This window comes from Tinamus guttatus, unplaced genomic scaffold (assembly GCF_059628265.1).
Source record: "Tinamus guttatus ecotype Peru unplaced genomic scaffold, ASM5962826v1 Tinamus_guttatus_pri_ptg000942l, whole genome shotgun sequence".
NCBI lineage: Eukaryota > Metazoa > Chordata > Aves > Tinamiformes > Tinamidae > Tinamus > Tinamus guttatus.
This window is the reverse complement of record NW_028289476.1, coordinates 183,013-210,364: the sequence shown is the minus strand read 5'-3', so window position 1 is coordinate 210,364 and position 27,352 is coordinate 183,013. Positions and strand designations below refer to the sequence as shown.

Sequence of the window (27,352 nt, the reverse complement as noted above, 5' to 3'; positions counted from 1 at the left end):
ACTGGATAAAGCAAGGCTCCCAATTCTTTTCCAATTAGGAAAAAAAATTAGGAAATTTTCCAATTAGGAAAAAAAATCAAATTAGGAAATTTGATTGAATTTTGCATGTGATTACATTTCCCAGGCACTTCTAGTTTCTGGCATGCTGTGCACTCCTGGCCCTCTCCTCCGGGCACGCACACGCCGAGGAGAGGCCGGAGCTCCCGCCAAGGCTGCGGCGTTGCCTTCAGAAGAGGACTCCTCCCTAACCCACCTGGGCCTCTGAGTGTCTGGACAGGCCACCCGGGGACCTGCAGACCCTGGAGACAGATCACCTGGGGAAAAGCGCTTCAAATGCTGTCCAGGCTGGGAATAAACACCAACTCTCTCAGCTGCTATCTCCAACACAGCGGGCGGGGGAATACCCATAGTCTTGGTCCGACTCCACGCTCGCGTTGAGCGGCTCACGCCAGTTATCTCAAAATGCCTCTGTTGCACGGGAGATGCCGCAGGCAGCCTGGCCAGGGAGCCACAGGGACTGGGGCAGCCCGACGCCACCTCGGGCCAAGCAGCCAGGCCCGCTGCCAGGCTGGGGGCACTGCGCTGAGCCAGGGCCCGGTGGGGATCCCTGCGCTCTGCCCTCAGGTGTTTGGAGCCCTGTCACTGCTAGGATGGGGAACCGCGTGAAAACATAAGGGCAACCCTAAAGCGTCAGGTGATGGGCTTTTCTCAGCTGGGTTTGTGTCTCTGGCAGTTTTAGTTGCTTTGGGGAAGAAGAAGAAAAGAGCCACAGCGCAACCGAGCTCCTGGGCCCCCCTTCTGACAAAGAGCAGATCAGGGACATCCCCAGGAAGAGGTTATATCTGCACCTCAGCACTAAGTGGCTGGTGAAAGATTGCCCTGCAGGGAACTTGTCTAAATACAGTAAGGCTCATTAAACCTTGGGCCTCCAAAGCATCTGTAACAGTGAGCTCCACAGTTTCACTACGTACAGCAAGGAAAAAGCTCTCCTTAAACCCGCTGCCTAAGAAGACTGGACTGCTGGACTCCAAGAAAGGCGCAGGAGCCTGGGAGAAGGCACCTGAGCCCTCACCACGGCAGCCCGGGTGCACGGCAGCGAGCTCTGCTCTTCTCCTGGCACTGAACCGGGTGCTCCGAGGGAGACAGCACCAATCTGTCTCCCTTTTCGTGGGAATTTCCTCATTCTGTGGATTTCATGTGGCTACGGCGGAAGATGTAGGAGGTGGTTGAGAGGCTGAGGGATGAAGACCTTCATCTTTGACCACTGATACCAAGCTATTCTGTTGAAAAGTTCACCTTGACACCAACCGTTCCGCAGAGACACAGTGGAAAGGACCACACAAGGTCACCTCACGTGCTCCAAACCCTTGCTGAACACCCAATCTCCCACCTTCTCGCTAGTGAATATTGGTCTAACACCTGCCTTGACCTCCAGCAGATACTGCTTTCTCCAGGTAACACGCTTCAGCCTTTACGGTTACTAAGTCTTCCCCAGTACCTAATGTCTAAATTCTCTTTGCTAAAGTCAGGGCAATGATGGACAGGCTGAAATGAGGAGCGCTGAACAGGGCTCCTCACAGCGCTGAACCTTTTCCTTTGGATAACCAGACCTCAGTGTACACGATAAAGCTGTGGCAGCAAGAACTGTCCTGATGGTTAAGCAGGGCTGTTTCAGGAACTGAGAGGTGACATCATTTGTGCTTTTGTAGAGGGATTTATTTTTACAACTGTAATGCTACCTCCTTGCCCCCTTGCCACTGTGCTGCAGCAGGTGCTTCTTCAGCATAACGACAAATGAATATGCAAGTATCTACCCAGCATCAATAATGTATTTTTAGAACAAAAGGGACTGAATAGGCTGTTCAGGGGGAATGGGGAGCAGGGGGAGATCAGAGTTTGAGAGGATACCACTGTAGCAGACAGATCCTGAGGAGAGATGCGAACCTGGAGAGACTGCGGCTCTGCTGGGCTCCGCACTGCTGAGTGCAGCAGCTCCTCATCAGCCCCTCTTCGGGATGCACTAGGGAGACATCCCAGCAGGGCCGGGGCGCTCCGCAGGATCCCACCAGGACAGGGAGCTCCGCTCTCCTCCCAGAGCGCGGCTGCCGCGGGCGGCGTGACCGCGGCTCCTCGGGCTCAAGGTGACCGAGCTCTCGAGGAGGATGCGTGGGGGGGATGTGCGGTGACTCGACACAAATATTAATCCAGCTGAGCCTTAATGCACCAGGAAAAAAGAAATTAATAGGGGAACATGAAGACAGTATGGAAATAATTTGCATATCTATCTAGTTCACTTGTCTTCGGAACGGGGAACACTTCCCTGTCTTAAGAGCCACAGTTACTGCAGGCTGCGGGATAGTCACACTCCCCATCTAAGATAAACTTGAGTTTTAGGGCCTGAGGAAACCGAAGAATAGCTGAATGAGGAATGATGCCCCTGCTCTTGCTTATAAACCTCCTCCTCCATCATCCAGCACCAGCTGTGGCCCTCACTGGACCCTGCAGTAAGATGATTCAAGCCACTAATCTGGCAGAGAGTTAACCCTCAAATAAAGGAAGCGAACAGCCTTCTGCCAGGCCAGGGACCCGGCAGCTCGGGAAAGGCCTGGGAGATGGGAGAGATGGAATACGTGAGATGAAACCGCAGCCAGGAGGAGCACTGCAGGAGAAGGGCTGCGCGAGGTCCCTTTTGGCTGGAGCTGCTAAATCAGACAAGTTACAACACGCAGCTTCCCACCACCCAAACCGGGAGTGTTTCCCAGCAGAGCTTTGGACCTGTGGGGATACTGTGCCCACACACAGGAAACCAGTCCTGCCTGCAGAGCCGCTGCGGGGTCAGTCACTAGGCCGAGCTCTGGGTGGTGGTCAGCCCCTGGCCACGGGCAAGTTGTCTGGAGGCAGGGGACACCCTGCAAGGCAGGACAGGACAGAGAAGTCCCTTCCAACCTGGCCTCTGGGCCTGGAAATAAAGCACCTCATAGTGCCAGAGCTCTTGTGCCGCAGAGCTTTCTGAGGGGACACAGAGCTGTCACACGTGGTGGCCGTGCCACTTCCACAACCTGAGCTGGTACGAGCGCACTGTACTCCTCAGCAATGCGGGAAATGTCCCACGTCCCGAGGAACCTCTGCACCACACGGTCTGGGAGGACACAGCTTCCTCCTCCACATCTCTGTTTCTTAGCAGCCCATCTGCCCTGCAGGCTTCCTTGTCTTGCAGAAACCAGCAGAATATGAAATTCAGGTGCTGCAGCAAAAGAATACTTGGAGGACAGGGATGGAGTGTCCAAGTGTTCAATGAATCCAGCCCAGAATGAAAGACGGGGCCAAATCAAGCACTGTTTACAGAGAAGCCTGCTCTGGAAGCCAAACCACAGCAGATCTTGGCTTTTCCTCTTGTCTCAGAAGCTGTTAGTACAAGGGAAGAACAAGCTGGTTTGGCAGAGACGTGGACCAGTCTGAAATTCCACTACAGACTCCCTCCCGAAGCACATCCTGAGGGCTCTGCAGAGCACAGGCGGCTGCTGAGGTGTCTGCGCTGCTGCTGTGTGCACGCCGGCAGCTCCGTCGTCCCCAGGGTCTCCCCGCTCCCACAAGGAACCGCGAGGGTCTCTGCAGCCCTGGCTGCGGAGCACCTGGAGGCGCCCTCGGCGCAGCCCCCAAACTGCCGCCTGCTTCCGCCCGCCACCCCGCGAACCTGCGGAGATTCTGCTTCCAATATGCTTCAACAGGCACATTGTCCCATGAGGACTGAGCTAAATTGAGTTGCAGGGCTGCAAAGCACGAAGCAGCCTCATTTTAATCAGGGCTATTCAAGTGCTAAGGAATGCACGAAGTAAATACATATTTGTTTTAGACCATCACTTGTCCCATTTGCAAGAGGAAATTGAATGTATTCGATCCCTGAGGCTTTGTTCCTAGGAGAATACCTGGGGAAATGAACCTGCAATAACCACATGAAACACATCCTTTGTTAAAGATTTTACCCACTGCTTTTGTCATGAAGCTTTTCTGCTGGATCTATTAACCCTCTCATTCACATCAGGCTTTAACACCTCACACTCCTCCTACCTGGCGGTGCCCAGTTTCCCTGAATCCTATTGGGAATCAAACTCCCAGGCTCAAGTTCTGCCTTTATCTTCAGACCCGGCTGGGGAAAGAAATCACAGTGCCCAGACATGCAGGTGAAAACTTGGCCGCTGCTGCGATGGCCAGCTGGCTGAACTTGCAAATCAGTCCTTGACTCCTAGGCCGCTTGCAGCACGTTGGAGTGAGCGCTGTGCATGCCCAGGCTGGGCCAGCTGCCTCGGCGTGCTGCAGTGTCCTTCTCGCTGCGGGAGCAGTGGCACGGCTCGCTAGGACGCCCAGTGCTCTGCTTGCCTCCCAGGCCTCCTCTCCTGGCCTTTTTCTCTCTTTGGCTCTAGCTCTGGCTTGAGCACTCCATAACCTCAAAGCATGATTCACCCCCTGGTCTTTTTTCGTGTTTACTCTCTGCACTCCTGCAAACTCTCTTCACGGGGGAGCTTTGGGATTTCTGTGTCTGATGCCAATTCCTGGAACCACCTGACAAATCTGTCCTCCCACTTCCTCTCATGCAACAACTGAACCTCTTAAGCATTATTCTAACTCACAGCCCTTACACCTGTGCTTGCTGGCCATACTCAACCCACTGCGACAACAGGACCCCTCTCACCTCATCCAATGCACCAGGCAAGGTCAACATGAGCACAGACTTCTTCCTGTCTTAGTCTTCCGACCAAACGCATCGCTTTGGCCCTGACATGGCACCTTCTTCCCTAGGCCCCCTTGGTCCTGCTGCCTGAGGCCATTGCTTGTGCTGATGTGTGGTTTCGGTGGCCAAATACGACTGCATAGAGAGCAACATGCTCTGGCATGGGAAGATCCTAACTGACGGCGAGGCTCATGCACCTCGGAGAGCTCCTCTCACAAGCTGGCCCCGTCAGCACCTGTCAACCGCACAGTCGCCCAGCGTCACCCGAACGCCATCGTTACTGCAGCTGCAGTGGCAACCCCAGCACGGTGACGTTTCCACTGTCCTCCCACTTCCTCTCATGCAACAACTGAACCTCTTAAGCATTATTCTAACTCACAGCCCTTACACCTGTGCTTTCTGGCCATGCGTCTACATGAGTCTACAATGTAGTTGATTTGATAGCTGCCTGGGGAACCTGCTTGGTGCTCCTGAGCCTTGATCTGTGCGGTGGGGTTGATCCGTAGGTTTGCTCAGGAGCACTGCAGTGTTTAACCTGAATAATGTTAAAGAAAGCACTTGCTAAACAAAAGCTGCCCATTCTGGCATGTTCACTTGGAATTTGAAACAAAATCTTAGGAAAAAGGGAGTGACAATCTTAGATGATAGTGGCATTGAGAACGTTGATCTAGAAAGACAGTTGGAGATAACAAGAATTACCCGCTTGCCCTATATTGTCCATCTGATCTTGCATCTATTTCTTCCTGAGGGTCTTGCAGACTGACTGAATGGCCTGAGTTATGAATGGCTGCCATGGTGACAAATCCATGACACCCGTGGCCTCTCCCACAGGTCCCTCCCAGCCCAGAGTGCCTCCAGCCACGGTGCCGTGGGGACATGCAGGGCTGTTCCTTACCTTCTCCTGGTACTGGCGCCGGGAGGAGTCCAGCGACTGGATGAGCGCGGTGGCGTGGCCGATGAACATGGCGTAGCAGGTGGCGCCCACGATCATGCTGAGCATGGTGAGCCACACATCCGACATGCCCACGGGCGCCTGCTGCCCGTAGCCGATGCACAGCATGTGGCTCATGGCCTTGAAGAGCGCGTAGGAATACTGCTTCCCCCAGGAGTCGTTCTGCAGAGAGGACACAACAGAGCATCAGCGTGGGACAGGGCCTCCGGCTGCCACCAACATGCTCCAGAGACGGACTCGTAGCATTGGGCCCCAAGTCTTTGTTTAAAGCACTCCTATAACTTAAAAAAGTGACAATGCCCAGTGTGGGCTGGGTTTCCAGGTTTTCACAGGTTCCAGGTGCTCTTTCCAGTGAAACCTTCCCCAAAGGAAGCCAGCAAGACCGACACGTTGGGGCAAACCAAGAGGGGACAAACAGAGATGATGTGCTGGCATATTTCCAAAATGACCCACATGCAAGAGAAGGACCCGAAGCAAATGATTATGTGTTGGGAAATGGAGTTTAACAGAGAACTGGTACAAGACAGCCCAAACAAGGCTGTCAGCAGCAAGATTTTAATGTGAGGAAAATCGTTTATTCTCCAGCAATTTGTGAAATGTTCAGGAACTCTGGTCATTAAGTGAAGGGATGGGATGGAAGAAAATTAAGACAATAATGTCCAGGCAGGGTGTCTTTTCAGTGTAAAACAGGGCTCTTTACGAGGAGCTGAGCGGACCAGAAATGGTCTAATGTGAGAGCTGTAATAAACCACAGTGAGAAACCAGCTGGAATCACTGGCTTCTCGGGGACATCCTGCACTTTCCCACTGGAACCTCAGCAACCGCATCATGGGATGGGGAGGAAAGAACCCCCAAAGTTGGCTGACTTTTCTGATCAGCCTGAGTTTGTGGCACAGCTCAAGGTCCCTTTGCTATCCTGTGGGTACTATATGATAGAAAGCCCTTGCCACAAAACCGTGTAAGGTAAATGCACTGTCATCACATATTCCCTATTACAAGGTATGTGAGAAAATACCTCTGCTGCAGGGACCTTCGCTGCAGTACCTAATCTGGACACTCATCAGCCTTCTTGCCGGCCCCAGGAAGGTGCTAACGTATGGATAGAGCCAAGGTCTGCGCCACAGCCGCCCCGAAGGTCCCCGTGCAGGACCGTCGTGCAGGCCCCATGCAGCACCAGGCAGGAGCAAAGGCAGGAGCCCGGGAATGAGCTGGGAAGCAGGGAGCAGAGCCAGCACGGGCTGGTGGTGCCTGTGAGATGGGGCCAAGCCTGGAGAGCGTCAGCGCTCGCTGAGGAGATAAGGACGCGCACAAAGGCGGCCACGGCGTCACCCTGTCCCCCTGCGGTTACATGATGCAGGACAGGCCGCTTCCTGCTGTCAACAAGAAGGGCAAAGCCACGGCGGGGACAGCGAAGGGGCACAGCCCATTCAGAGCCCAGGAGCGTGACAGGCGCCAGCCTGTCTGGCTTGTCCCCTCCCGGGCAAAGGGACAACGCAGGCACCTCCTGCACTGGAAAAAGTTGCCCTTAGAGCAGAGGAAGAGCCAAGGATAGGCATCATGGTGCTTTATACCGATAGATCTTGGTCCCCTTAGCAGTCATCCTGCTGTGCTCAATGCACCAGCACAGCAGCCCCTCAGGGGAGGGTGTTATTAGTTCAAGTACAGAGGGGTGGCTAAAACAGTCCATTAGGGTAGGTAAATGAGGCCTTAAACTACCCAAAGAAAATGATCCCTCGCTAAGGAAGTCTCAAAGCAGCTGAAATGGAGCTGCAAATCTGTGCTGGTATACAGTTGAGAGGAATGTCGGCTCAAACCCATGGCAGGCACTAAGAACACCTGCAAAAAGGAGTCAGAATGACTTTGAAGTGGTTTCTGAAGCTAGCTTGTTTTTAGCATCTGCCCTGGCAGGACTGTGAGGCTCCAGGCTTAGTGTCTGGATCGCAGTCTCTCTGCTCAGACGCACCCGGAGGTGCCTCCCCAAGGCTTCCCTGCCCCGGGGCAGCGCCAGGCAGCTCTGCATGACCACATCCCTGCAGCAGAGCGCTGCACGGAGCAGACACGGAGAGGGGCTGGAAAATCCTTGGGGTGGGAGAGGCACGCGCGGGCACAGCACTGTGCCAGGCCGCCAGCACTGCTGCTACGCAGAGCCTGCCTGCAGGGTAAGGTGCATTTTGTCCAGCATCCCATTCCCCAGGGAAGGAATCTTCATGGGATGAGCTAGGACTGCAGCCGGCAGAGCTGCCACGGCCCAGCCCGCCCACCTGGCCACGCAGGGCAGGAATTTGTTGTGTGAACTCCCCCAGTGTCAGCAGTTGTCTCACGTTGGCCGAGCTGTTACAGGGGCATTAGGTTAATGCCGCTGCATGTCACTGCCCTCCCCTGGACACCACCAAGTGCTGGGCAGAACACAGATCCGGTTAGGATTGCTCCATGGTCCACCACAACCCGGGCTGGGTCAGCTTCTCTTCCTCCCTTCCGTGGGGAGCCGCTCTCCTTCCTTGGTGCAAGGAAGACGATCAGTATTGCTTATGCAAGGCTGCTGCATTTCACACGGGGAGTATTTGCCTTCCTGGTAGGGTTTGTCAGTCTGGCAAAATCCCCGAGGAGCAGCCACGTGTTTCCAAAGCTCTCCGCAGAGCTCAGGCTCCTCTGAGGAGGGGCTGCCAGGCCAGGGTCCCAGGAGCTGCCACTGCCCACGCAGCTGCCGCCTCACCGGCGTTTTCCTCCTTAATAAGGGGCTCCGCAGGGATTCTGACGCTGAAGCTCCCGAGACTAGAGCTGAGCAATTAATGCTGGAAACATCCTTCCCTGCCACTTCAGAGCCAGGTCTAACAGAAGGCCTGCAGAGAATCCTTCTACAGTTGCTGAAGGCAAAACATGGAGCACTGAGAAATTGCCAAGACGAATTGGACCCAGGGGCTCACCAAGCCCCTGATAGGATTTTGGCAACACTAGACCCTTCACAGATACCTTGGAAGAGGATCAAGCCTTTAAGAAGCAGATGAGAAGTGATGAATCTTCTCTCCCTGCTGGGTCAGAGGCAGAGCTGGTTTCAGGAATTGCCAAGTAGCCACTCCAGGTTGCTCTGCTTTCCAGGTGGGATTTTCGGGAAGAGCAGCAGCACTCTGCTCAGGGACAGTCATTTCATAAATTTCCCTAGCACCTCCAAGGCACTGGGCACCTGTCTCCCTGCTCCCTGTGCAGGCTGCTGCTTCCAAAGGTTCCTCTTTCTTGTCCAGCGCTTCTGTCCCCGCGTTTAAACTCCGGTGTGTAGCAGGGTGCTCTAAACCCGGGTGCATTTACCTCCTCGGGTCTGTGATGAGGTCAGTACAGAAGGTCCCACCATCCAGCCTATGGACTCTGCCAAAGCTGGATGCTGTCCTAACCTGTCACCTCCCACCCTGTCCATCACGGCTCTCCAACAGAGCCATTGCCCCACGTGCGAGAACACGTCTCTTTTTTTGTCACTCCCCAACTTGGTGACCTCTCCTATTACTTTATTACTGAACACAAGTAAATATTTGTGCTAAGCATTCACCTTCCATACTGGTTCACAGACTCCAAATGGTACATCCAGAAACCTCAGGAGGGCAGAGGCAGAATCTTACTGTAAGAAGACACGGGCTTGGTCTAGAGCCATTAATTATTCTCCACATTAATGCTGCAAATATAAGCTGTTTGGGGCCTCTGCATTCCTGTTAAGCTCTGGAGCTGAAGCCACTTAGACGATAGTTGAGGCTTTTACCATCCCTCCAATTCTGCGTCCAGCTTTCCTGAGACTCCATTATCTGATACAAGCACTAAGACGATCATTTTTTTTTTTTCACTTTTGTTAAATGGAAAAAGTGGAGGTGATCTTGCTGCAGAGGAGAAGCGGCCAAAAAGATCACACATGGGAAGTTTAATTCCCAGCTTCGCAGGCTCTCCAGGCTGAGCAGACAAGTGCCGCCGTGTGAGTCCTGGCCTAGCGAGGCTCTGCTCCGCATGGAAACTTGCCCTCATGCTGCTTCTGGAGCCTCCTGCCCATGGGCTGCTTCCTTCCCACCTCGCCTTGCTTTTGCTGCCAAGAAGGGGGCCCAGGCTGAATCTCTGCTCCCTCTGCCCCATTATCAGGGGCAGACTGTATTGCAAGACTGTAGACTGTGTAAGAAAAATTCACTTTTCCTTCATTACACAGTTACCTTGAAGGCAATCTTTGGCCTGCGATGGTGCTCTGGCCCAGCGGACTCTTTCCTGCACCGTACAGATTCACCTCTCTCCTCGCGGAGCTCCGCTCTCAGTGTCTGCAGCTCTGCAGCCCGGACACTGACCTGCAGGAGCAGCAGGGCCAGGGCACTTCAGCGGATGGCAGGGCCTGTGGCTACGTGTCTGAGCGCACCAGGACCAGCTGCTCTCTGCGCTTTCACACCTGAGTAAGGGAAGCACAATGGGGCCCAGAGCATTCCTCGTTCCTGCCATGGAAATAAGAAAAAGGCAGCGTGGGGGAAGACCCGGCAGCTGCTGCACAGGCTGTGCTTCTGCTGTAGGCAAGTAAAGGACTGGCACCTCTCAGCTGCAGGAAATGAGTGACTGTTGCAGGGTGAAGAAGTGAAGAAATAAGTCCCAACATAACGACGTCCTTGTGGCTGTGCGCTCCTCTCAGGCGCGTGCCCGCATGTGGGAGCCTGAGACAGCGGGCAGATTTTTTTATATTTTACATTTGCTCTGTTCTGCCTGAGCGCCTGGTTTTATTTATTTATTTATTTATTTATTTTAAGGAGAAACTGGTTGGGGAATCTGGAGGTTGAGTTGCAGTGAGAGGCAATTTTCTAAGGTTTGTCAGTTCTTTCCTGCCTAATCAGATGGATGCTGTCCCTCAGAATAGAAGCTCGTGGCCTGTCCGTGAGATGGCTGGGAGCCCCGCGAGGTCGCTCGCGTTCTCCGCGGGGGCCGGGCGGACACTCACCACCATGCGGTTGAGGGAGACCCAACAGTCCTCGGGGAAGTCCTGCAGCATGGGCACGAGGAACTGGAGGCAGCCGTCCCAGTGGCAGAGCAGCAGCATCATGCCGATGAGGTTCACGATGCGCACCACGGCGCTCGCCAGGTCGTACGTCATGTGGAAGATCTGCAGGGGCAACAGGAGCGGGTTAAGCTGCGGCTCCCCGGACAGGCGAAGTGCGGGATCGGGCCAAGGCGCTGCGGGAGCCGGGGAGGCCGAGGCAGCCCGGCTCGTCCCTGCATGCAGGCAGAACTAGCTGCGAAATAAATTTAAAAAGACACAAAATCACAGTCATTCGGCCCTCCTGCTCTTTGATTTTGCGTTTTAATTTATGTTTAAAGCTGCACTGCTCGGTGCTGGGTGTTGGACGCGGCTCCGCACGTCTCGGCGGCAGGAAACACGGCCTCAAACTCGTGCAGACTGGGAGGAGAGGGTCGGACGCACCCATTTCTTGCAGGAGATGCTCAGTGTCTTCCAGTCTCGCACTAAGGCAGGCAAGGAGTGGAGGCCCCGGCAGCTCCCGCTCGGCTCCCGCGCGGATCCCTCCCTTCCCCTCCAGCGCTGACGCTTCCCTGCCCGAGCGGGACGTCCCGCTGCGCGGCAGCCAGCGGAGGAGGCCGGGCCGCAGGAAGATGAGGGATTTGGATAACTGCATCTGAACCCTATTATTTTCTCCGTGTCCACGGTACAGCTGGAGTCCACAGTGTCACTTGCTGTGACAAAGGCCATTCTCACAGTATTTCGGGGCTGAAAAGAGGAAAAATATCCAAAATCCGGCATGAAAAGCTGTTCTAGGAAATCCGGCTCTCATTGCTGACTCAATAGGTCAGTGTGAAAGCGGAGCACATAATTCATGCAGAATAATTCCTGCCGGTTTCCTCTTTTTCTTTTCTTTCCCGCTGCAGAAGTGCTCATCCCCATTCAGATAACCCAAAGTGAATTCCGCCTACATCCCGGCAGCCACGGGCTACGCTCCTAATGGAGCAGCAGTTTGCCCAGGGATCAGTGTGGGGACCTGCTCGACGCCAACGTTTACTGCACTAATGACTTCTCCTCTGCTACCCACCTGGACTGTTCAAAGAGATCCGGCCCTCCTGTAACCTGGGCATCTCCTGACAGAAACCCAGCTGGATTTAGGATTGTAGTAGAGAGTGAGGGAATGGCTGCTTTTGGGGAAAAACTAAAGGGATATGGAGCCTCATCTGTGGTGACTGGGATCTATTGTGGTCATTTAGAGCACAAAGCCTTCTCCAAAACCCAGGCAAAAGGGAGCTTTGAGTGCTCCCACCTGTAAATGCAGGAGCCACTGCTGAAGGCTGCATCTGCCCTTGTAGCCCACGGATGTTCCCATCACAGAGTCTGGACAGGCCAAGAGCTGAGAGGCTGTTGGGAATTGCCCTCCAGAGCTGCCTGGAATTGTCCTAGGGCTGCCATGCACTTCCCATGTGGGAAGAGGCTGTATCTGCTCTGCAGATGGAAAGGATGGATTCAGCTGACTGCTCTGGATGTCCAGACTCCCAGTTAATATCTACATGTCACTGGAGGCGTTGGATGGAAACGGAGACACCTAAACATCTATTTAACTGGCAAGAGGATTCCCTTGGTGGCAGGAATTCCCAGCTCTCCGTGCTCACCGCACAGGGAGCCGGGATAACGAACGGCAGCTACAGCCATCTGAACGGGAGGGGAGACAAACCCAAGTCCAACTGGCAGCGTAAGGAGCGAGCAGGTCATGCCCACTCCTTGGAATGCATTTGCATTCCAGGAATGCAGGAGCAGAAACGCTCACCCCCACGGTGCAGAAGTGAAGGCCAAGGCTGGACCTCGAGGAGAAGCTCCCACAAACGGTCCCCGTGTAGCAGGGAAGGGGACAGCTCTGGCTGCAGAGGGTTTTAGCCAGTACTGCAGCACCTTGAGCTGCCGCTAGCTCGCCCGGGACAGACGGGGAGGAATCCTGCTGGAATAGCTGGTTCACGAGGAGAGGAGGAGAAGGAGGAAACACAGGTTCAAGTGACTTAATGCTCCCATTTTTTGACTCTCCCAAAGCGGTACCTTGGGAATCCTGGTTACAAGGCCAGAGTTTCTAGCCAAAGGGTCCTGGCGATGCTTTCAGCATGGGGAGAAGGGGGAGGACCAAATCTTCATCAACAAACCAGTCTCTAGCCCTATACAGGCCCTGCTTTGGAATCCCCTTGTACTTGCTCATCTATCAGGATCTTGACAGTACGAGTGTAAATCCTGTGAGTCCCAACAATCTGCTGAGTGCTCTGCAGCCGGCGCTGTCTTGCTGCAGGATCCCGCTTGAGCTGGAAGAAATTAAGGACATCCTAAGAGAGATGGGGATCTGGTAGCTCATGGACCCCAAAGGCCCTCGGAGGCGACACAGAACTAGCAGCGGAGGTGAAGCTGCGCGCTGAGCGTCGCAGGCACAGCCACACCAGCCCCGCGCGGCCGTCGCGCCTTTCCCTACGTTGGGAACAGCACTGGCTGGTGCTGCAGAAGCAGCTGGGGATGCTCTGCAGCCTTCCTTCCTCACCTGCCTTCTGTAAACAGCGGCAGGGAAAACAGCTTTCCTCTCCGTGGCACTAGCTGCTCTTAAACCGAGGTTTAAGGTCTCTCTCAACATACTGGAGGTGGGTGTTGTTCGTGAAGAGCCTTCCTGAGCCTAAAATATTATTCGAGAGACTAGTGTGGGCTCACGGAGACTCCTGACAGTTTGTGATGATTTGGGATTTGTGTGTGGGTTTTTTTTGTTTCTTTTTTTTTTGCTATGCCAGGAAGGAAAACTGTAGCCCGAAGATCAAGTTGTAGATGGAAGCAAGAGGCCGGGGGTGCTTCTCTTTTTATGCTTGCTTTGCACCAGTGGCACAACCAATGTCAGTGCAGCTGCTCGTGCCGCCTCGAGCAGAACCAGGCACGCGATTCCCTGGGTTTAATGCTTGGAGCGTCTCGGGGCTGTCTGGGAAGCGGAGCTGCAGGGACGCGCGCCGAGTGCCAGTGCCGCGAGACACCCGAGCACACTTCACACTCTGAATAATCACAATCCGCTGTGCTGCCGCGGCGGGTTTGGTCTGGGGGCCTTGGGGGGCTCCGCCAGCCTCCACCCGCTGCTCCCGCCGGCACAGAAATGCCTGCAGCGGCACGCAGGAATAGCAGGGCGGCTTGTGGCTCCCGGAACACCTTACGACTGGGAAAGGGGTAAGAGCAGGACTAACGGGCACGCGGGGACGGCAGGTGTTTGCAGGCATGTACAGAGCCCACGTGCTCGTGCTTCCTGCCCTCCCGAGTCCACCAGCCCTGCTTGGCACTGAGTCTCCAGCGTTTTAGGAGTCTTGTGAGACCCTGATTGCGGCTGGGCCGGGCGGCACGATGAGGGACTCGCATGCTGGAGGGGCGCTCAGCCTGGCAGCAGGACCTCAGCAGTGATCGGAGCACAAACGCACTCCGCTAACTGGAGACACCCCTTGAGTGCACCGTGTTCTTGGGCACAAAGCCAATTAGAGCTTGCAAGGAGACATCATAACACGGCAGCAAGGAGCACGTCCTGCTTATAGCGAGGCCAGGGCCAGCGCGAGGCCCTGCTCCAGCCAGGGGCCAGGGACCTGTAGCCGTGGGTGTGTGGGAAGGGACACGCAGCATGTGCCACCATCAAGATGGGGCTACGGGCTCAAGGCCCTGCCGGTCTGTCACCATCTATGTGCAGGAAGGGTCTGACCTGTGCAACTGTCACCTGTCACCTGTGTTTCTAGGCAGAACCACAACCAGAATGCAGGAAAATGACAACCAGACCAACAGGTGAGAACCTCCAAACGAAGAAAAGCGGCTTTTTAACACCCAGACCCGACAGGAGAGCGGCCACGGCTCACAGGCTGCAGGGAGGCTGCCACAAAGCACTTCAGCAGCAGCCTTCGCCTTCCTATTTTTTCCTGTCACATTTCAATTTTCCAGTCTGGGATTCCGAACAGATTTAAGAAGTTCCAGGAATGCCACTTAACGTTTTTTTTTGTTTGCTCCCCGGCAGTACCAACTTCCCACATGGGGATTTTCTGCCATGCCGCCTGCTGAGTATTTCCAGCATGGATCTGAATCATCCTTTGGTGACTGAGTTTATCAGTGGAGCAACAAGACATCTCCTTGCGAGGCCGGGCGGACTTCATTCCTATGGAGCCTTTGTGCTCTTCGAGCAGCCTCAGTAACACAATCTTAGCCCTCAACGGGCACCTTAGAGAGGGCACCTCTGAAGAGAACAAGGGCTTGGAAATACCTCCTTGGGTGACAGAAACCTCAGCAAACCCGTGCCTGCGAGTAACCTTCCCGGAGGCAGGATGCATAGGGAAACCGGAGCCGACGGAGCAGGGAGGCTCCGGAAGGAGGGGCCCATGCGGAGCCGCGGCCAGGCGCCTTGCGGGGTTGTTTCGAGCAGCAGGAAGGGAGCTTCACTCCTGCCAAGCACCGAGCAGCAGGCTGGACTCCGAGAACACGGCCGGTTAGTTCCTGCTGTGCTTGAATACAGATGCTGGGAGCAATAACAGACAAATGAACTGGATCGGAACAAAGATGCTTACAAGCAGTATTTAAATGCTACCTGAAATGTCCCTGAGCTGCCACTGACACGCGCTGGGCAGGAGCAGGGCCCTCCAGGCTGCCGTTTTAATCAGCCTCCCGTCAGGACACGCTGTCTGCCGATAGGTTATTCAGGCAAAAACGCCCCGAGCAGACAGGGGTTTGCACAGCTCTTCTAGGGATATAATAATAATGATGATGATGATGATGATGATGGTTTGATAGGGATGTGGCAGATTCAAGCAAATGCCCGGGGTGTCCAAACCTGCTGCTGTCCCTGGCTCCTAGCTGTGCGCCAAGGCCGAGGACCAGGGCAGGTCATGCAGCTGGTGGAGTTTTTACCCGCCTCCTCCAGCTCTTGTCCCCAGAAGGCAGCGGTAACGCTAGGTACGAGCTCCTCGGCCGTCAGAGCTGGGCGACCAGATACTGCCCGGCACAGCAAGAGCCTCGCACGAATGTTACCAAAATCCTAATGGAAGCTTTTTCTTGTGACCAGAAGGTATCAAACTATTGTTTTCTTTAGCACCACTTTTGCTCTTTTCCTTTTGCAGGGGCTTTGCTGCTGCTCCCATTCCAAATTCCCAGCTAGTCCTGAAAGGGATGGGAGGCACCGTCCCCCTGTGGCCAAAGGTTCCCCCAGGGCCAAGGGGCCAAGCACAGCGCGTGGAGACGGTAGCTGCGGGAAGCTCTCCTTGACCAAAATCAGGCCGTGGGGACAGGCCGTGGGGACAAGGCAGAAGGAAGCTCCCGTGGGGCAGAGGGAAGACGTCCCACCTCCTCGGAAGACCTCACCTGCATGCGCAATAGTGAGAGATTGATTTCAGCTTGGAAGCAGGAGTGTTTTTTAACCTTCCAAAGCACTTGCCTATCTTGTAACTCTGGGTGTTCTCATAACTCACGCAAACATCCAAATTGCCCTTGACTTGTGCTCACTGTGGAAGAAGCACCAAGGTCTGAACACACGAGGTCTGAAATTCATTTGGAATTTGCTGCCTTTTCAATTTCTTTGACTGCTCCATATCTGCTCTGGATAAGGCAGGACGAATATATGGCCCTCATCTTCTTTCTCTAGCCCACTAATTACATGTTTTTTTTTTCTTTAATCTCATCCCCTTAAAGGAAAGAATTTGAAACTTTTGATTTTTTGGCAGGTTGTTCTCAATCGTCCTCATCAGGATCCTCTGAATTCCCTTCACTCCTACAATGTCGAGGTAGCTGAAGTGCCTAGAATTGGGATATTTGTATCAGCAGTGATTTTTACATTTTTTAACACTGTTCACCCTGGGCTCCCCCAGCCCCAGTTCTACCATTTTACCTCCTGGCACGCTCCTCCTTGCTCCGGTGTGATCTCCTGCTCTGTTTAAAGGAAATCGAGCGCATGGGGAACTCGCTTCAGACTGTACTCGTTCAGCCCCTCCTGCATTGCCCTTGGGAGGCTGGATTTAGTGTCGGGTTTAGTGTCACCTCGGTGCTGCGAGAGCCCCGCTGCAGCAGCGGGAAAACTGCCCCCGTCAGCGTAGGGAGGAGTGGGAAGAGGTGATGGTGGCAGCGCTGAAAAACCACCGGGGAAATGAGGCACATCAGAATGACAGCCCTGATCCTTCCTTCCAATTCCAGAGCAGCTCCCTGCTGCAGCAGGGCCTCCCCCGCCAATGCCTCTGGATATTTATTCTGAGAAATGCAGTCCCAGGCACCATCCGCTTTACCTCTGTCACAGACGCAGTATTCCAAGAGCTGCATCCCCACCGGCAATGCCTACACACGCTGTAGACCCCGCACATACGGGCTGTGTCTGACCAGCAAGGGGCAAATGGGCTCCCAGCAAGTGTGAGAGTCCCCCGGCCCCGTGCCCAGCCGGGGCTGTAAGTGCCACATCAAGGTGCCCACGCTGCCCTGAGGAGCGCTGGGCTTGGGAACCTGCTCCTGGCTGCAGTCCTGAAGGATTCCCTCTGTTAAACAACCCTGCGCGTTTCTTCCTTTGCCTTTGCGGGGGCAGTTAAACTGCAGGAGTTGAGGGCAGGAGAGGCTGGGCGGGAAGTGCCCCTTGGAAACTCAGCTGCAGACGAAACCTTGGCTGCTCCTCAGACTTCTGTCATCCCGGGGGCATCAGAAGCTCCAAAACAACAGGACTTCCTCCTCCCTCCCCAGACTGTAGGAAGCCTGGGGGACCCGTGCAGCGCCCACCTCCCCTAGGGAGGAGGATCCCTCTTCCCTCCAGATGGCACCAAACGGGCAGCCATGGCTTGGCGCCATGGACAGACCCGCTCCCTTCTTGCCCTTCCCTCCCCACAGCGGCTGCCGGGGCAGAGGAAGCAGGAGGAGCTCCCTAGGGAGCAGCTCGGAGGGTAGGAGCCCCTCTGACGGCAGAGAGTGGGGACGGGCCGCAGGGAGCGGGCTTGGCTCCACACTCATCTCCCGCGTTGCCAGCGCTCCCAGAGAGGCGCCTTGGAGAGGGCACGGGCTTTTTCCAGCTTCCTAAAACGGGTTGTGTTGTTCCTGCCCTGCGAGCTGTCGGAATGACCTTGAGGAGGGCAAGGAAAGGGGCAACAATCTGCCTCAGAGAAGCCGCAGCCTCGAGTGGTGACGCCTCCAGCAGCGGCGCTGCCGCGGGCGCGAGGCACTGCAGGCGGGCATCCCGCGTGCCCCGAGGGCGGGATGAGCACCGGGATGAGCCCCGGCATGAGCACCGGGATGGGGGGCTCTGCCCTCGTCGCCACGCACTCGCAGCAGGACACGCGGCTGCGTTTGCGTGCGGCCGTGGGGAGCGCTGGAACGTCCTTCTCTGCTCAGGTCCTTCCCCCGCCATCACTGCTGCTCTGTGGCTTGGGCTGCGCTGAGTTTATATAATTAACTTGACAATTTCAGCCTAATTCTTTGTAGCATCAGCAAAGCCCGACACACTGTTGGGATAAAGTGGAATTAGTGGATGCTTGGGTGACGCACGCTGGAGAGGAGTCTAATCAACCCTATTCGAGGGACGGCCTCTCCAAACCGGGCTGCACGGAGACACAGCAAATCAAGAGGAATTAACACCCGGCAGTTTGCTGAGCGAATAAAAAAATATAAATGAAAATAAAGAAAAAAAAAACCCCAACAAACACAGCTGCTCCGTCTTAACTGCTCTCCACCCCTCCAGGGAAGTGGGAAGAGCGGCCCTGTCAGCTGCGTTAAGGGACATCATCCTCACGGCTTCCCCGCAGTGTTCACAAGGCTGCTGTTTGGGTCCTTGTTGCTGGCAGTGCAGGGAGAGGTGCCTCTCAGTTCACCCTCCACAGTCTCCACCACTTGATCCATCCGCAGGGATCAAGCTGGGGAGCATCCTGGTGTGTGACTTCCATGGGGACACTGCCCTCTCCCACCAGCCTCTCACCGGGTCACTTCTTTTCCAGGTTCTGCCCAGGTATCTTCAGCACGTGGATGGTACTTGGCCTCAGTCATTCCTCTCCTCACGGTTTCCCCTCAGCCCGCCGTGTCCCTCTGCTCCAAGCCCTACGTGTCACTACAAAGAGCATCCTCCTTTCTGGATGACCTGTGTGGGCTGGATCCAAGCCTGAGAAGCACATTCCCCAACTCTGAGGCATCAGGCTATGCAAATATGAAAACATGTTGGTGTCATTTGAGTTAGGGCTCTGCTTCCAGACAGAGCAGGAGCTGGGAACCTTGCCAAAGGGTACTTAGCAGAGAAGTGTGTTTTTAAGTCATATCTCAACAGAGATATGGTTTCTATCGGCTCAAGGTCTCCGTGAGGACAGATCCCAACCCTAATGGAACTCACAAGGCTGGAAAAGTGGCAACTGTTTGAGAGCTCCTGTGAGGTTGTTGCATGACTGTACATCGTTTACAGAAAGCACCATCACCATACACATGGCTTATGCTAAACCCAAAAGCAAGCTAGAAGAACTGAGATTTGTTTTCGAAGCACATCTCTTACTATTTTTATTTTTTCCTGCTGCCAGAATGATCAGGTCCTCCCAGTGGCAAAGATCTCATCACCAGCAAGTCAGTGGTGGCCCTTGCCACATGACTCTGCCAAGGCAGACGGAGCTTTCCCATTTAACACTCCCAGGAAAACAATTTTCCCTTCAGATTTGGAAAACAAAGTCCCTCAGGCAGATTCACCGAAAGCAGGGAATGACCCCTGCTCCCTCCCAGGCTCTGGCAGAATCTCAGTGAGGAACTTCTGGAGAAGGTGAAAGACACAAAAAGCAGGGAAAAAGGCCAAGCATTCCTTGGAACAAACAACTGGGATGAAGATTAGTACCATCAACCAAGCTCACAATGTGTTCTGGTTAAGTGGCTCTGGACAGGAACGAATGAAAAGCTTCTTGCACTGAGGACTAAGTCTATTTTCAAGCTTTCTTTTTTTCCAAGAAGGCAATAAGGAAAATTTTGAAATGCATTGCAAAGAGATTTCGGAAGCATTTTCCATTCTAATGTGGATTTGGGAACGTGGAAATTGGCTTGTCCTTTCCTCTTGCCCATGGGCTATTTCAGCTTAATCAAAACTGGGAGAGGGAGGAGTTAAAGCAGAAGAGGAACCTTAGAAATATTCATCCTTATGAGAGGCACAAGAATAAAATGTCATCTCTCAGCTCTGAAAAAGTTACCACATTGATTTCTGCTTCATAAGAATGAGGTTAAGTTGAATGCATTAAGCTGGCAAACTGGATAATTGCATGTCCTGAAACTGTCTTCGAAACAGCTCTTTTCACAGCGGTGCTCAGAAAATAACTTCATCAATAAGGCTCTTGCTCATGGAAGCGGCGCCCTTCCCGTGTCTGTCTCAGGACTGAGCCTGTCTTTCCCACAAAGACATCTCCTCATTTTACCTCAAAGCCCTGGCCAAAGCCAGGCAGCCTTGTGCTGCATTAGCCAGCGAGAAAAGAGGGGGAGCACAGACCCATCCCCAGGGCAGGGGGGCTTCAGGGTCTTATTTGGGCCAAGCTCCTGCTTCATTCACATAACTGACAGATTTGGCATGTTCCTCCTCATCCCTGTCTTGTTAAATAGTAAAAGAGAGGTGAGGAAATGCTGCTCCTCAAGGTTTTGCACTTGATATAGGTGCATTCAAGAGGGTCCTCCTGGAAAAGAACTTCGTGGACAGATGCAGTCCCATTGCTGCCACTCGCCAAGGCCAACGGGCTGGACACAGCGACCTTAACGGATTGTGGGAGCTCCCGTGTGGGAGCTCTCCAAGAGGCAGGGTCCAAGGAAGGGATGTAAGGAGCGGGCTGGGAGGAGCCTGGGAAGAGCGGAACGAAAGGCTGGAGCAGCAAGGAGCTCTCAGGGTGAGTAGGGGCAGTTGAAGAGCAGCCTTCCTCCCCTGAGAGCTTCCATCGTTTTGTGCGCATGTAAAAGCCCGGTGACACCGAGAGTGCGAAGCCGGTGCGGGCAGGAGCCTCTGGGCACCGCTCGCCCCCGAGCTGGGGATCCCTCCTCCAAGCGAGGGGATCTGCAGCCCCTTTCTGCCGCCCCAGGGAGCTGGGGCCACTTGGGCCAGCCCTGGGGTGATGCTGCCCCCCGGGAGCAGATCTGAGACAAAAACGCCTGGAGACAGCGAATGCTTTTCACTGGCTGCCAGGCTGCACGTGAGCTACGGACCCGGGCCACCCTGTCTCTGTGTCCCCTCGGGCCACCCTGTCCCTGTGTCGGACCCGGGCCACCCTGTCTCTGTGTCCCCTCGGGCCACCCTGTCCCTGTGTCGTGCCCCCTTGCTGACACAAGATGCATTAAGCATTGCCAGGAGGTGCCTGCAAAACCCTGGCTCCTTCCTTTCTACCACGCAGCTACTCAAATATTTGCCTTGCTCCTTAGAATTCATTACAACCCGTTTTTTACGATACTCTCTTCAAGGCTGTGCGTGCCCGCTGCCCGGGTGCAGGGCGCAGTTTGCACGGTAGCAGCAGAGCTTCCTGCTGAAGAGCCGCTCCAGCAAACCCCACGCTGGGCTTCTTCCTCCTGAAGGGCAGCAGGGGCTGGGTCTCGAGCTGCCCGTGGCTGCAGGGCACAAACCGTGGCTTGAATGAGGAGCAGCTCTTTCCCTGCTGCTGCCTGCCCTGTCTCTGCAAGGATATTTTGCTGCACAAGAGAAAACAGTTTCATCTAAAAGGCTGTGGTAAAATCCCGAACGACCCTCTTGCAACATGTCAGCAAGAGCTTGGTGCCAGCAGCTGCAGCTGGGATTTTCTCTGAAAGATGCTCAGGTCTGGGGTCACTTCGGCAGTGCAGGTGCAATCGCTGTACCTTGCATTATGGCTACAACGAGCCCCTTGAATGACATTAAAGACAAGTGCTTGAAATTCGACCCCTTCCTCCCTTCCTTGCCACATCCCCAGTGTTTGCTGAACCAGAACTTACCCATGAGCAAAGGTTTTCATGGATACACACGGAGCTCCTCACGAAACAGAGCCGGCCGTGCAACTTGGCTGCAGGAATTGTGCTCAACTCCCCACTCCCAGGAGCCAGGTAAGTGTTGAGCCTAAAATTGCATCCCTAGCCACCAGCCGCTTAAATTTAAGGAAGGCTACAAATATGTCAGAAGGACCTAAGGGAGCCGTTCAAATCCAAATGAAAACCAACTGGGAGCTACATTCTCATGGGTTGTGCAAGCCCTCTCATGTTTTTTGCAGACAGCCTTCTATCCTTGGCATCAAGTTGTCTGGATACCTCCGAATCTTCTCAGAAGTGACGTCATCATTCAGATGTGACATCATCTTCCAGCTGACATCACGGGTGGTCAGGAGGGGACCCTGCGAAGATGCATCTCCCTCATCCTAATGCTCCCGTGCAATACGCAGCCTCTGCAGGGGAAAAAGGCGGCCTTTTCAAGTTTTCGTTTAAATGGCACTCGGAAAATTGCCAAATTGTCCTTTCCTTCAGGGTTTGGTGCCTAGAGCAAAAAACTGTAATCTTTTTCCAACAAAAAATGGAAAAGATCCCTCACTGGGGGTCATCATCTCTCATGATAAATACCAAAACCAATTAAATCTTTTCCTTACCCCCATATTCCTTCACATACACAGATTTTAAAATCAAAATATTTTGGTTAGTTTAGCCCATCTGCTGTTTGGAAACAGATTTATAGGGATAGGATTTTAATGTTGTCCTAGCAAATGCTCCTTGACTGCAAGTCACAATAGTCTGGGCTTAAATACAGGTTACCGTATTCTGGCACCAAACCAGACGCTGCAAAAGATGGTATAGATGCTGCAAAAAAAATAGGGAAAGCTCAGCAAATTGGTCTTAGAAAACAACTGTTTCAATCAATTTTGCCTATAAAAACCTAAAGGGATTTTTTTGCTCAGCGCTCACAGTCTGAGCTGCCTTGCTCCATTTTGATGGGATGTATGGGCTACATGGCTTTATTCCGCTTTTATTGCTTCTGCCGCCTGCCCTTGAGCTGGGCTTTGGAGGGTGTTCCCGTGTGGTCTGTTTTTTCTTGAGCATTTTCTCCAAGCGGGCGCTGTGCGGGCCCAGCTCCTGGCTCTCTGTGTGCCCGGCTTGAGCAGCCCTGGGGATGCTCCGAACGCCTCCCGCTGCCTCGCTGGGCTCCGTAAGGCAGGGCTCACTGACTTCCCGCTGCAGGGTTGACATGGGCGGGCACTTCCAAAACATCCTATTTATATTCTGTCCTACTGCTAAATTTGTTCGTTAGACCACTCATGCAAAATGGATAATGCAAATGAAACTGCTACATTTGGAATTCAGCTTATTTTTGTACTCCGGTGAATATTAGCACGCTGGGTTGCTTTCTGCTCCTTCTGGAGGGTGTTTGCCCAGCTGTAGAGCCCAGAGCCCTTGCTGGAGCTCTGGGAAGGCTGCGCTGGCCACGGCGCAGAGCCCTCCCGCTCGGAGCAGCCCATGGTCCTGCGCTAACCTCGACCGCAGCGGAGCTGCTCGCACCGTTTCGGCACCCGCTTTTGGGCCGGCCTGCGGCTTTTCTCAGCTCACCACCTTCTTTGTGGGGGTCCTGGGTGAGAACGATACCCCCCGGCAGATGAGACATGCAGCGGGATAGGTCAGGGGAGCAAAGCAGGGTATATAAACATCTCCCTTCTGCAACATCTCCTCGCAACAGTCTGTCTTCGCTCTGCACATCAATCTGCCCTTCACAAACACTCCGGGCAAGCCCAGGCCAATCCTGCTCCATCCTGCAGCAATTAACACTTCCAAATCATCACCGCGAATTGTGTCACTGATCTGGGCAGTGAGGAAAAGCCAATGTGAACTTGGTGTCCATGGGTAGACACTTCAGAGCAAGAGGAAGATGAAACGACCAGCAGCATTCCACTGAGCTCCACAGATTACTGCCATGCAGAGACTGAAGCACAGAATCATCACGGTTGGAAAGGACCTTCCGAAGCACTTCCCTCCCTGCCTGCTTGCTGCTCCGAGGCAGGCGCTGCACCAGGGACGAGGGCTTGCCCCTTCCCTCTGCTGCCTGCCTCCCCAAGGGGAAAAACTTTCTCGTTTCCTACTCCTTCTGGGAAACGGGTGCCCGGTCAAGCCCTGCTTGAGAAAAAGGCCCATGAGGTGGCACCGTCTGCCACCCCACGTGTGGCACTGTCCCTCCAGGGATCCTGGAGGCAGCCTCAGAGAGCACCCACGGCCGCCTGCAAAAGGGCAACGTGTCCCAGGAGCAGCCATGACTTTAGCTCATGCTGCCGGGCAGGCTGAGCTCCAAAGCAGGGGAGAAAGTCTGCGGAAGAACACAAAGGTGCCTCGACCAGCTTTCCTTGTCCTGGGGATATGTTTTTGATGTGAACAAGGCTGCGGAAAGTTCTCTGCTTCGGAGAGCACGAAGGTTTGACAAAGTAACTCATTCTTTTAGTAAGACAGTGGCTCCACTCACATTAAGCCTGACGATTTGTCCTGCGCACAGGAACTCGCTGGGACTAGCCCAGGAGCTGGGGTGGGGGTTGCTCTTTCTTTACACCAGGCTGCTGCATCTTTAAGCAAAAAGCACCTGCCTGCAGACTGCCCTTCCTGTCCTTTTCCCCTAAATGTGGTGTCATTTAGAAAGCAAGATGGTTATAAAAACACTAGCAAGCCCTTTCCGCAAGAGATGGGCACGTAACCGAGGAAGCTGTGTGGGTAAACACCACAGGTTCCTGCAGATCAGCTGCCTCTAGACCCTCCATCTGCCCAGGCGCTCCCCTCGCATCTCTAGAGCTGCACAACTTCACACTCCTTCAGGGGACCCCCCGGTACTCACTCACCGCTCACACCTCGTCAACATCCCAGATTGTACAATGACCCTGAAGGAGACCGTAGAGCCTCACGTGACTAAACAACAACACACTGAAGGCCCTTGGGCAGCTGCTAAAAGTAAAACATTACTCTCAAGATGTGCTGCTTTAGCATCCACAGCATGATAAAGCAGGAGAATGGGCCTTTGTGGAGAAGAGATGAAGGCTGCCCGTGTAGCAAACCTCTGCTCACCTCCTCCCACTGGTGGATGTAGCGGATGAGCCGGGAGAGCCGCAGGAGCCGCAGGAGGCTGAGGATCTTGGTGAAGCGCACGATGCGCAGAGCCCGCGCCGTCTTGTACACCTCGGAATCGATGCGCGTTTCCACGATCAGGAAGATGTAGTCCACAGGGATGGAGGAGATAAAATCCACCACAAACCAGCTCTTCAGGTACTTCATCTTGATCCTCTGTGGGTCAAGGATGATCTCTGTGTTGTCCTCCACCACAATGCCTGTCCGGAAGTTGAGGACAAGGTCAATGAGGAAGAACGTGTCCGACACCACATTGAAGACAATCCACGGCGTGGTGTTTTCGTCCTTGAAGAATGTAATGCCCACAGGTATGATGATCAGGTTCCCTACCATCAGGAGCAGCATGGTCAAGTCCCAGTAAAACCTGGACAGCAAGACAGAGACACGTGAGATTAGCCAGGGAGTGGGAGGACAGCTCAATGGAACTGATCTGCTTTATGCTGCTCTATTGCCACTTGCTTCCTAGGCTGTGCTAGTCTGCCACAGGTATTCCCAGTGCACAAGCTGCTAATGTAATTAAGCGCTTAATATCACAGGGACACTCATATTCTCACTCTCCATGGGAGTATCATTCTTCACTCATACTCTGTCTCGGCGAGTACAGAGAAGAATCAGGTGCAGGACTGGACACAGTCGCTTCAAAACTCTGACTGAGACTTCAGGGCAACTCGAGGGGAGACTTAAGTATTTACACCGTGATAAGGACCACACAGCTACCACAGTGAGTCTTGCAAAAACAGAGAACAGGTTTTTGGAAGGGCACAAAGTTAGTGTGCCAGAACAACCACTTGTTCCCACTGTCCAGCTTGCTCCTACTGTCTGGTCCGTCAGAAGCAGCTAATGCTGCCAGCTTAGGGAGCAGGATGCAGCTGGAGACCCTGCTGCGATCCACAGTGCTGGAGCAGATTTCTTGCTGAGGCAAAATTACCCTGAGGCATCGCTCTAGAGACCTCCATGTCATACAGAAAGGATCACTAAAGCTCACAGTCATGGACATCTTTCATTTGAAAAGCAAGCACGGACAACATTGTACTACTGTGCCATGAAAATATAGTCTCCAAGAGGCCTATATTCTCTTCAGGGGCAAGTCAATGTTATTCTGTGGCCCTTACAAGTACGTTTTGACTTTGAAGGGATACACGGTCTGTGTATAGTCCCTATTTATTTATTTATTTATTTACTTGTAAGATTTTCCCCAGGTCTTAGTGTAAAAATCCACAATCACGTGATGTTGCTGCAATGCTCCTGAGTGAGCGCTGAAAACTTTTCTCAGTTTCATATTTTGCTGAGGACTTTCACAAAGCAGCCCCTTTGCCTAGCAGAGCACTGCTCCAGTCCTCTCCAGTTGTTTCCCAGATGGTGATACCAATGTGCTGTAGCATCACATTGCCAAGATTCCATCATTTCTACCTTGTAGACTATAGGGCAGTTACTATTACACCATGAGGTATCGTAAATTATTTAAATCACGATGCACTTGTCACAGTAAATGAACAAAGTAAAGAGCAACTGATTATTTGGGTGGGTTGCTTAAATCTTGAGATGCAACATCTGGAAAACAGCAGTGGCTCCATTAGTCAAATGACCCAGCAGGGGTTTTTATCGTTCTCACCCTCCTGAGCCCCACAGAAGCCTACAGGGCATAAAGGAGGGGACACCGAGGTGGCAGGAGCACAGGGCTCGAGCCCAGGGAGAGTGGGGCCCTGTGAAGCTGCAGCCCTCTCTACCCGCGAAATCCCCGGTGCTGCTGGAGCCACGATGACGCTCTGAAGGCAACTGGGGCATCTGCAGGAGGAGGGGCCCATGTGTGGACAGCAAAGCCAGGAAAACACCCTAGGGCAAACGGGAATCCTCAGAACCTGGATTCGGTCAGAATAGTTCAGCTTGAGCCCGGCTTTGGAGCAGACCCTGAGGACCCGCAGAACAAGGCGGCATTAGTGAGGCCACGGCACGACAACCAGCCAGGTCAAATAAGGATGTGGCTTCTCATCCTCAACCTGTCAAACTCATAAAAGTAAAATCGAAAGGGCAGAACATGCCTCAAAAGCCCTTCCTGTAGAGGTTATCTTGCCATGATAAGAACATATCACTTTGAAGCGTCCATAAGGCATATTTAAGACCCCAACCATTACACAGGTAGAGCCAGGGTCCCAAACCAGCCCGCGCAGAGCTTTCAGCAGCGGGTGCTGAGGAGCCCCAGGAGCACAGCCAGGCTCCAGGCACGGTGTCGCAAGCGGCCCCGGCTCCCTCCGCGTGGCCTGGCAGGCGCGCGGCCTGCGGAGAGGCCCGGGCAGCCCCTCGCGGCGCGGGAGCGACACGGGGCTGCCCCGTGCACTTCCAGGAGCAGGGCCATGTCGGTCAGCAAGGCGTGACGCAGGGATAAGTGTAAATTCAAGCTGCGGTTTTCCTCATTAAGGGCCTGAGATGACACTGCAGCTTTCCTAGTCAATTAATCTCGGTAGCAGCACAAGAGCAGGAAGCCTGGAAGCAGTGTGTGTATAATTACAAAAGTGAATGCCCTCCGGACTGTCACACCACGGTCAGTTATCCTGCACCCTCACCTACAGCATTTCCTTCTATCCCAACTCTGGGAGCCTCTAAGTCATTTCCCAGAGGCTTTGCAGTC

General features: G+C 53.9%; 1 protein-coding gene across 1 annotated transcript in view; it reads right to left on the bottom strand.

Moving 5' to 3' along the window:
* HCN4 (hyperpolarization activated cyclic nucleotide gated potassium channel 4) overlaps positions 1-27,352 on the bottom strand; it is a 72,740-nt gene that overhangs the window by 26,315 nt on the left and 19,073 nt on the right. Inside the window, exons 2-4 of the mRNA XM_088538170.1 lie at positions 24,667-25,090; positions 10,627-10,788; positions 5,625-5,843 (exon numbers count right to left, since the gene is read on the bottom strand). Coding sequence (XP_088394296.1) covers positions 5,625-5,843; positions 10,627-10,788; positions 24,667-25,090 — 805 coding nt within the window. The remainder of the gene's footprint in view (positions 1-5,624; positions 5,844-10,626; positions 10,789-24,666; positions 25,091-27,352) is intronic.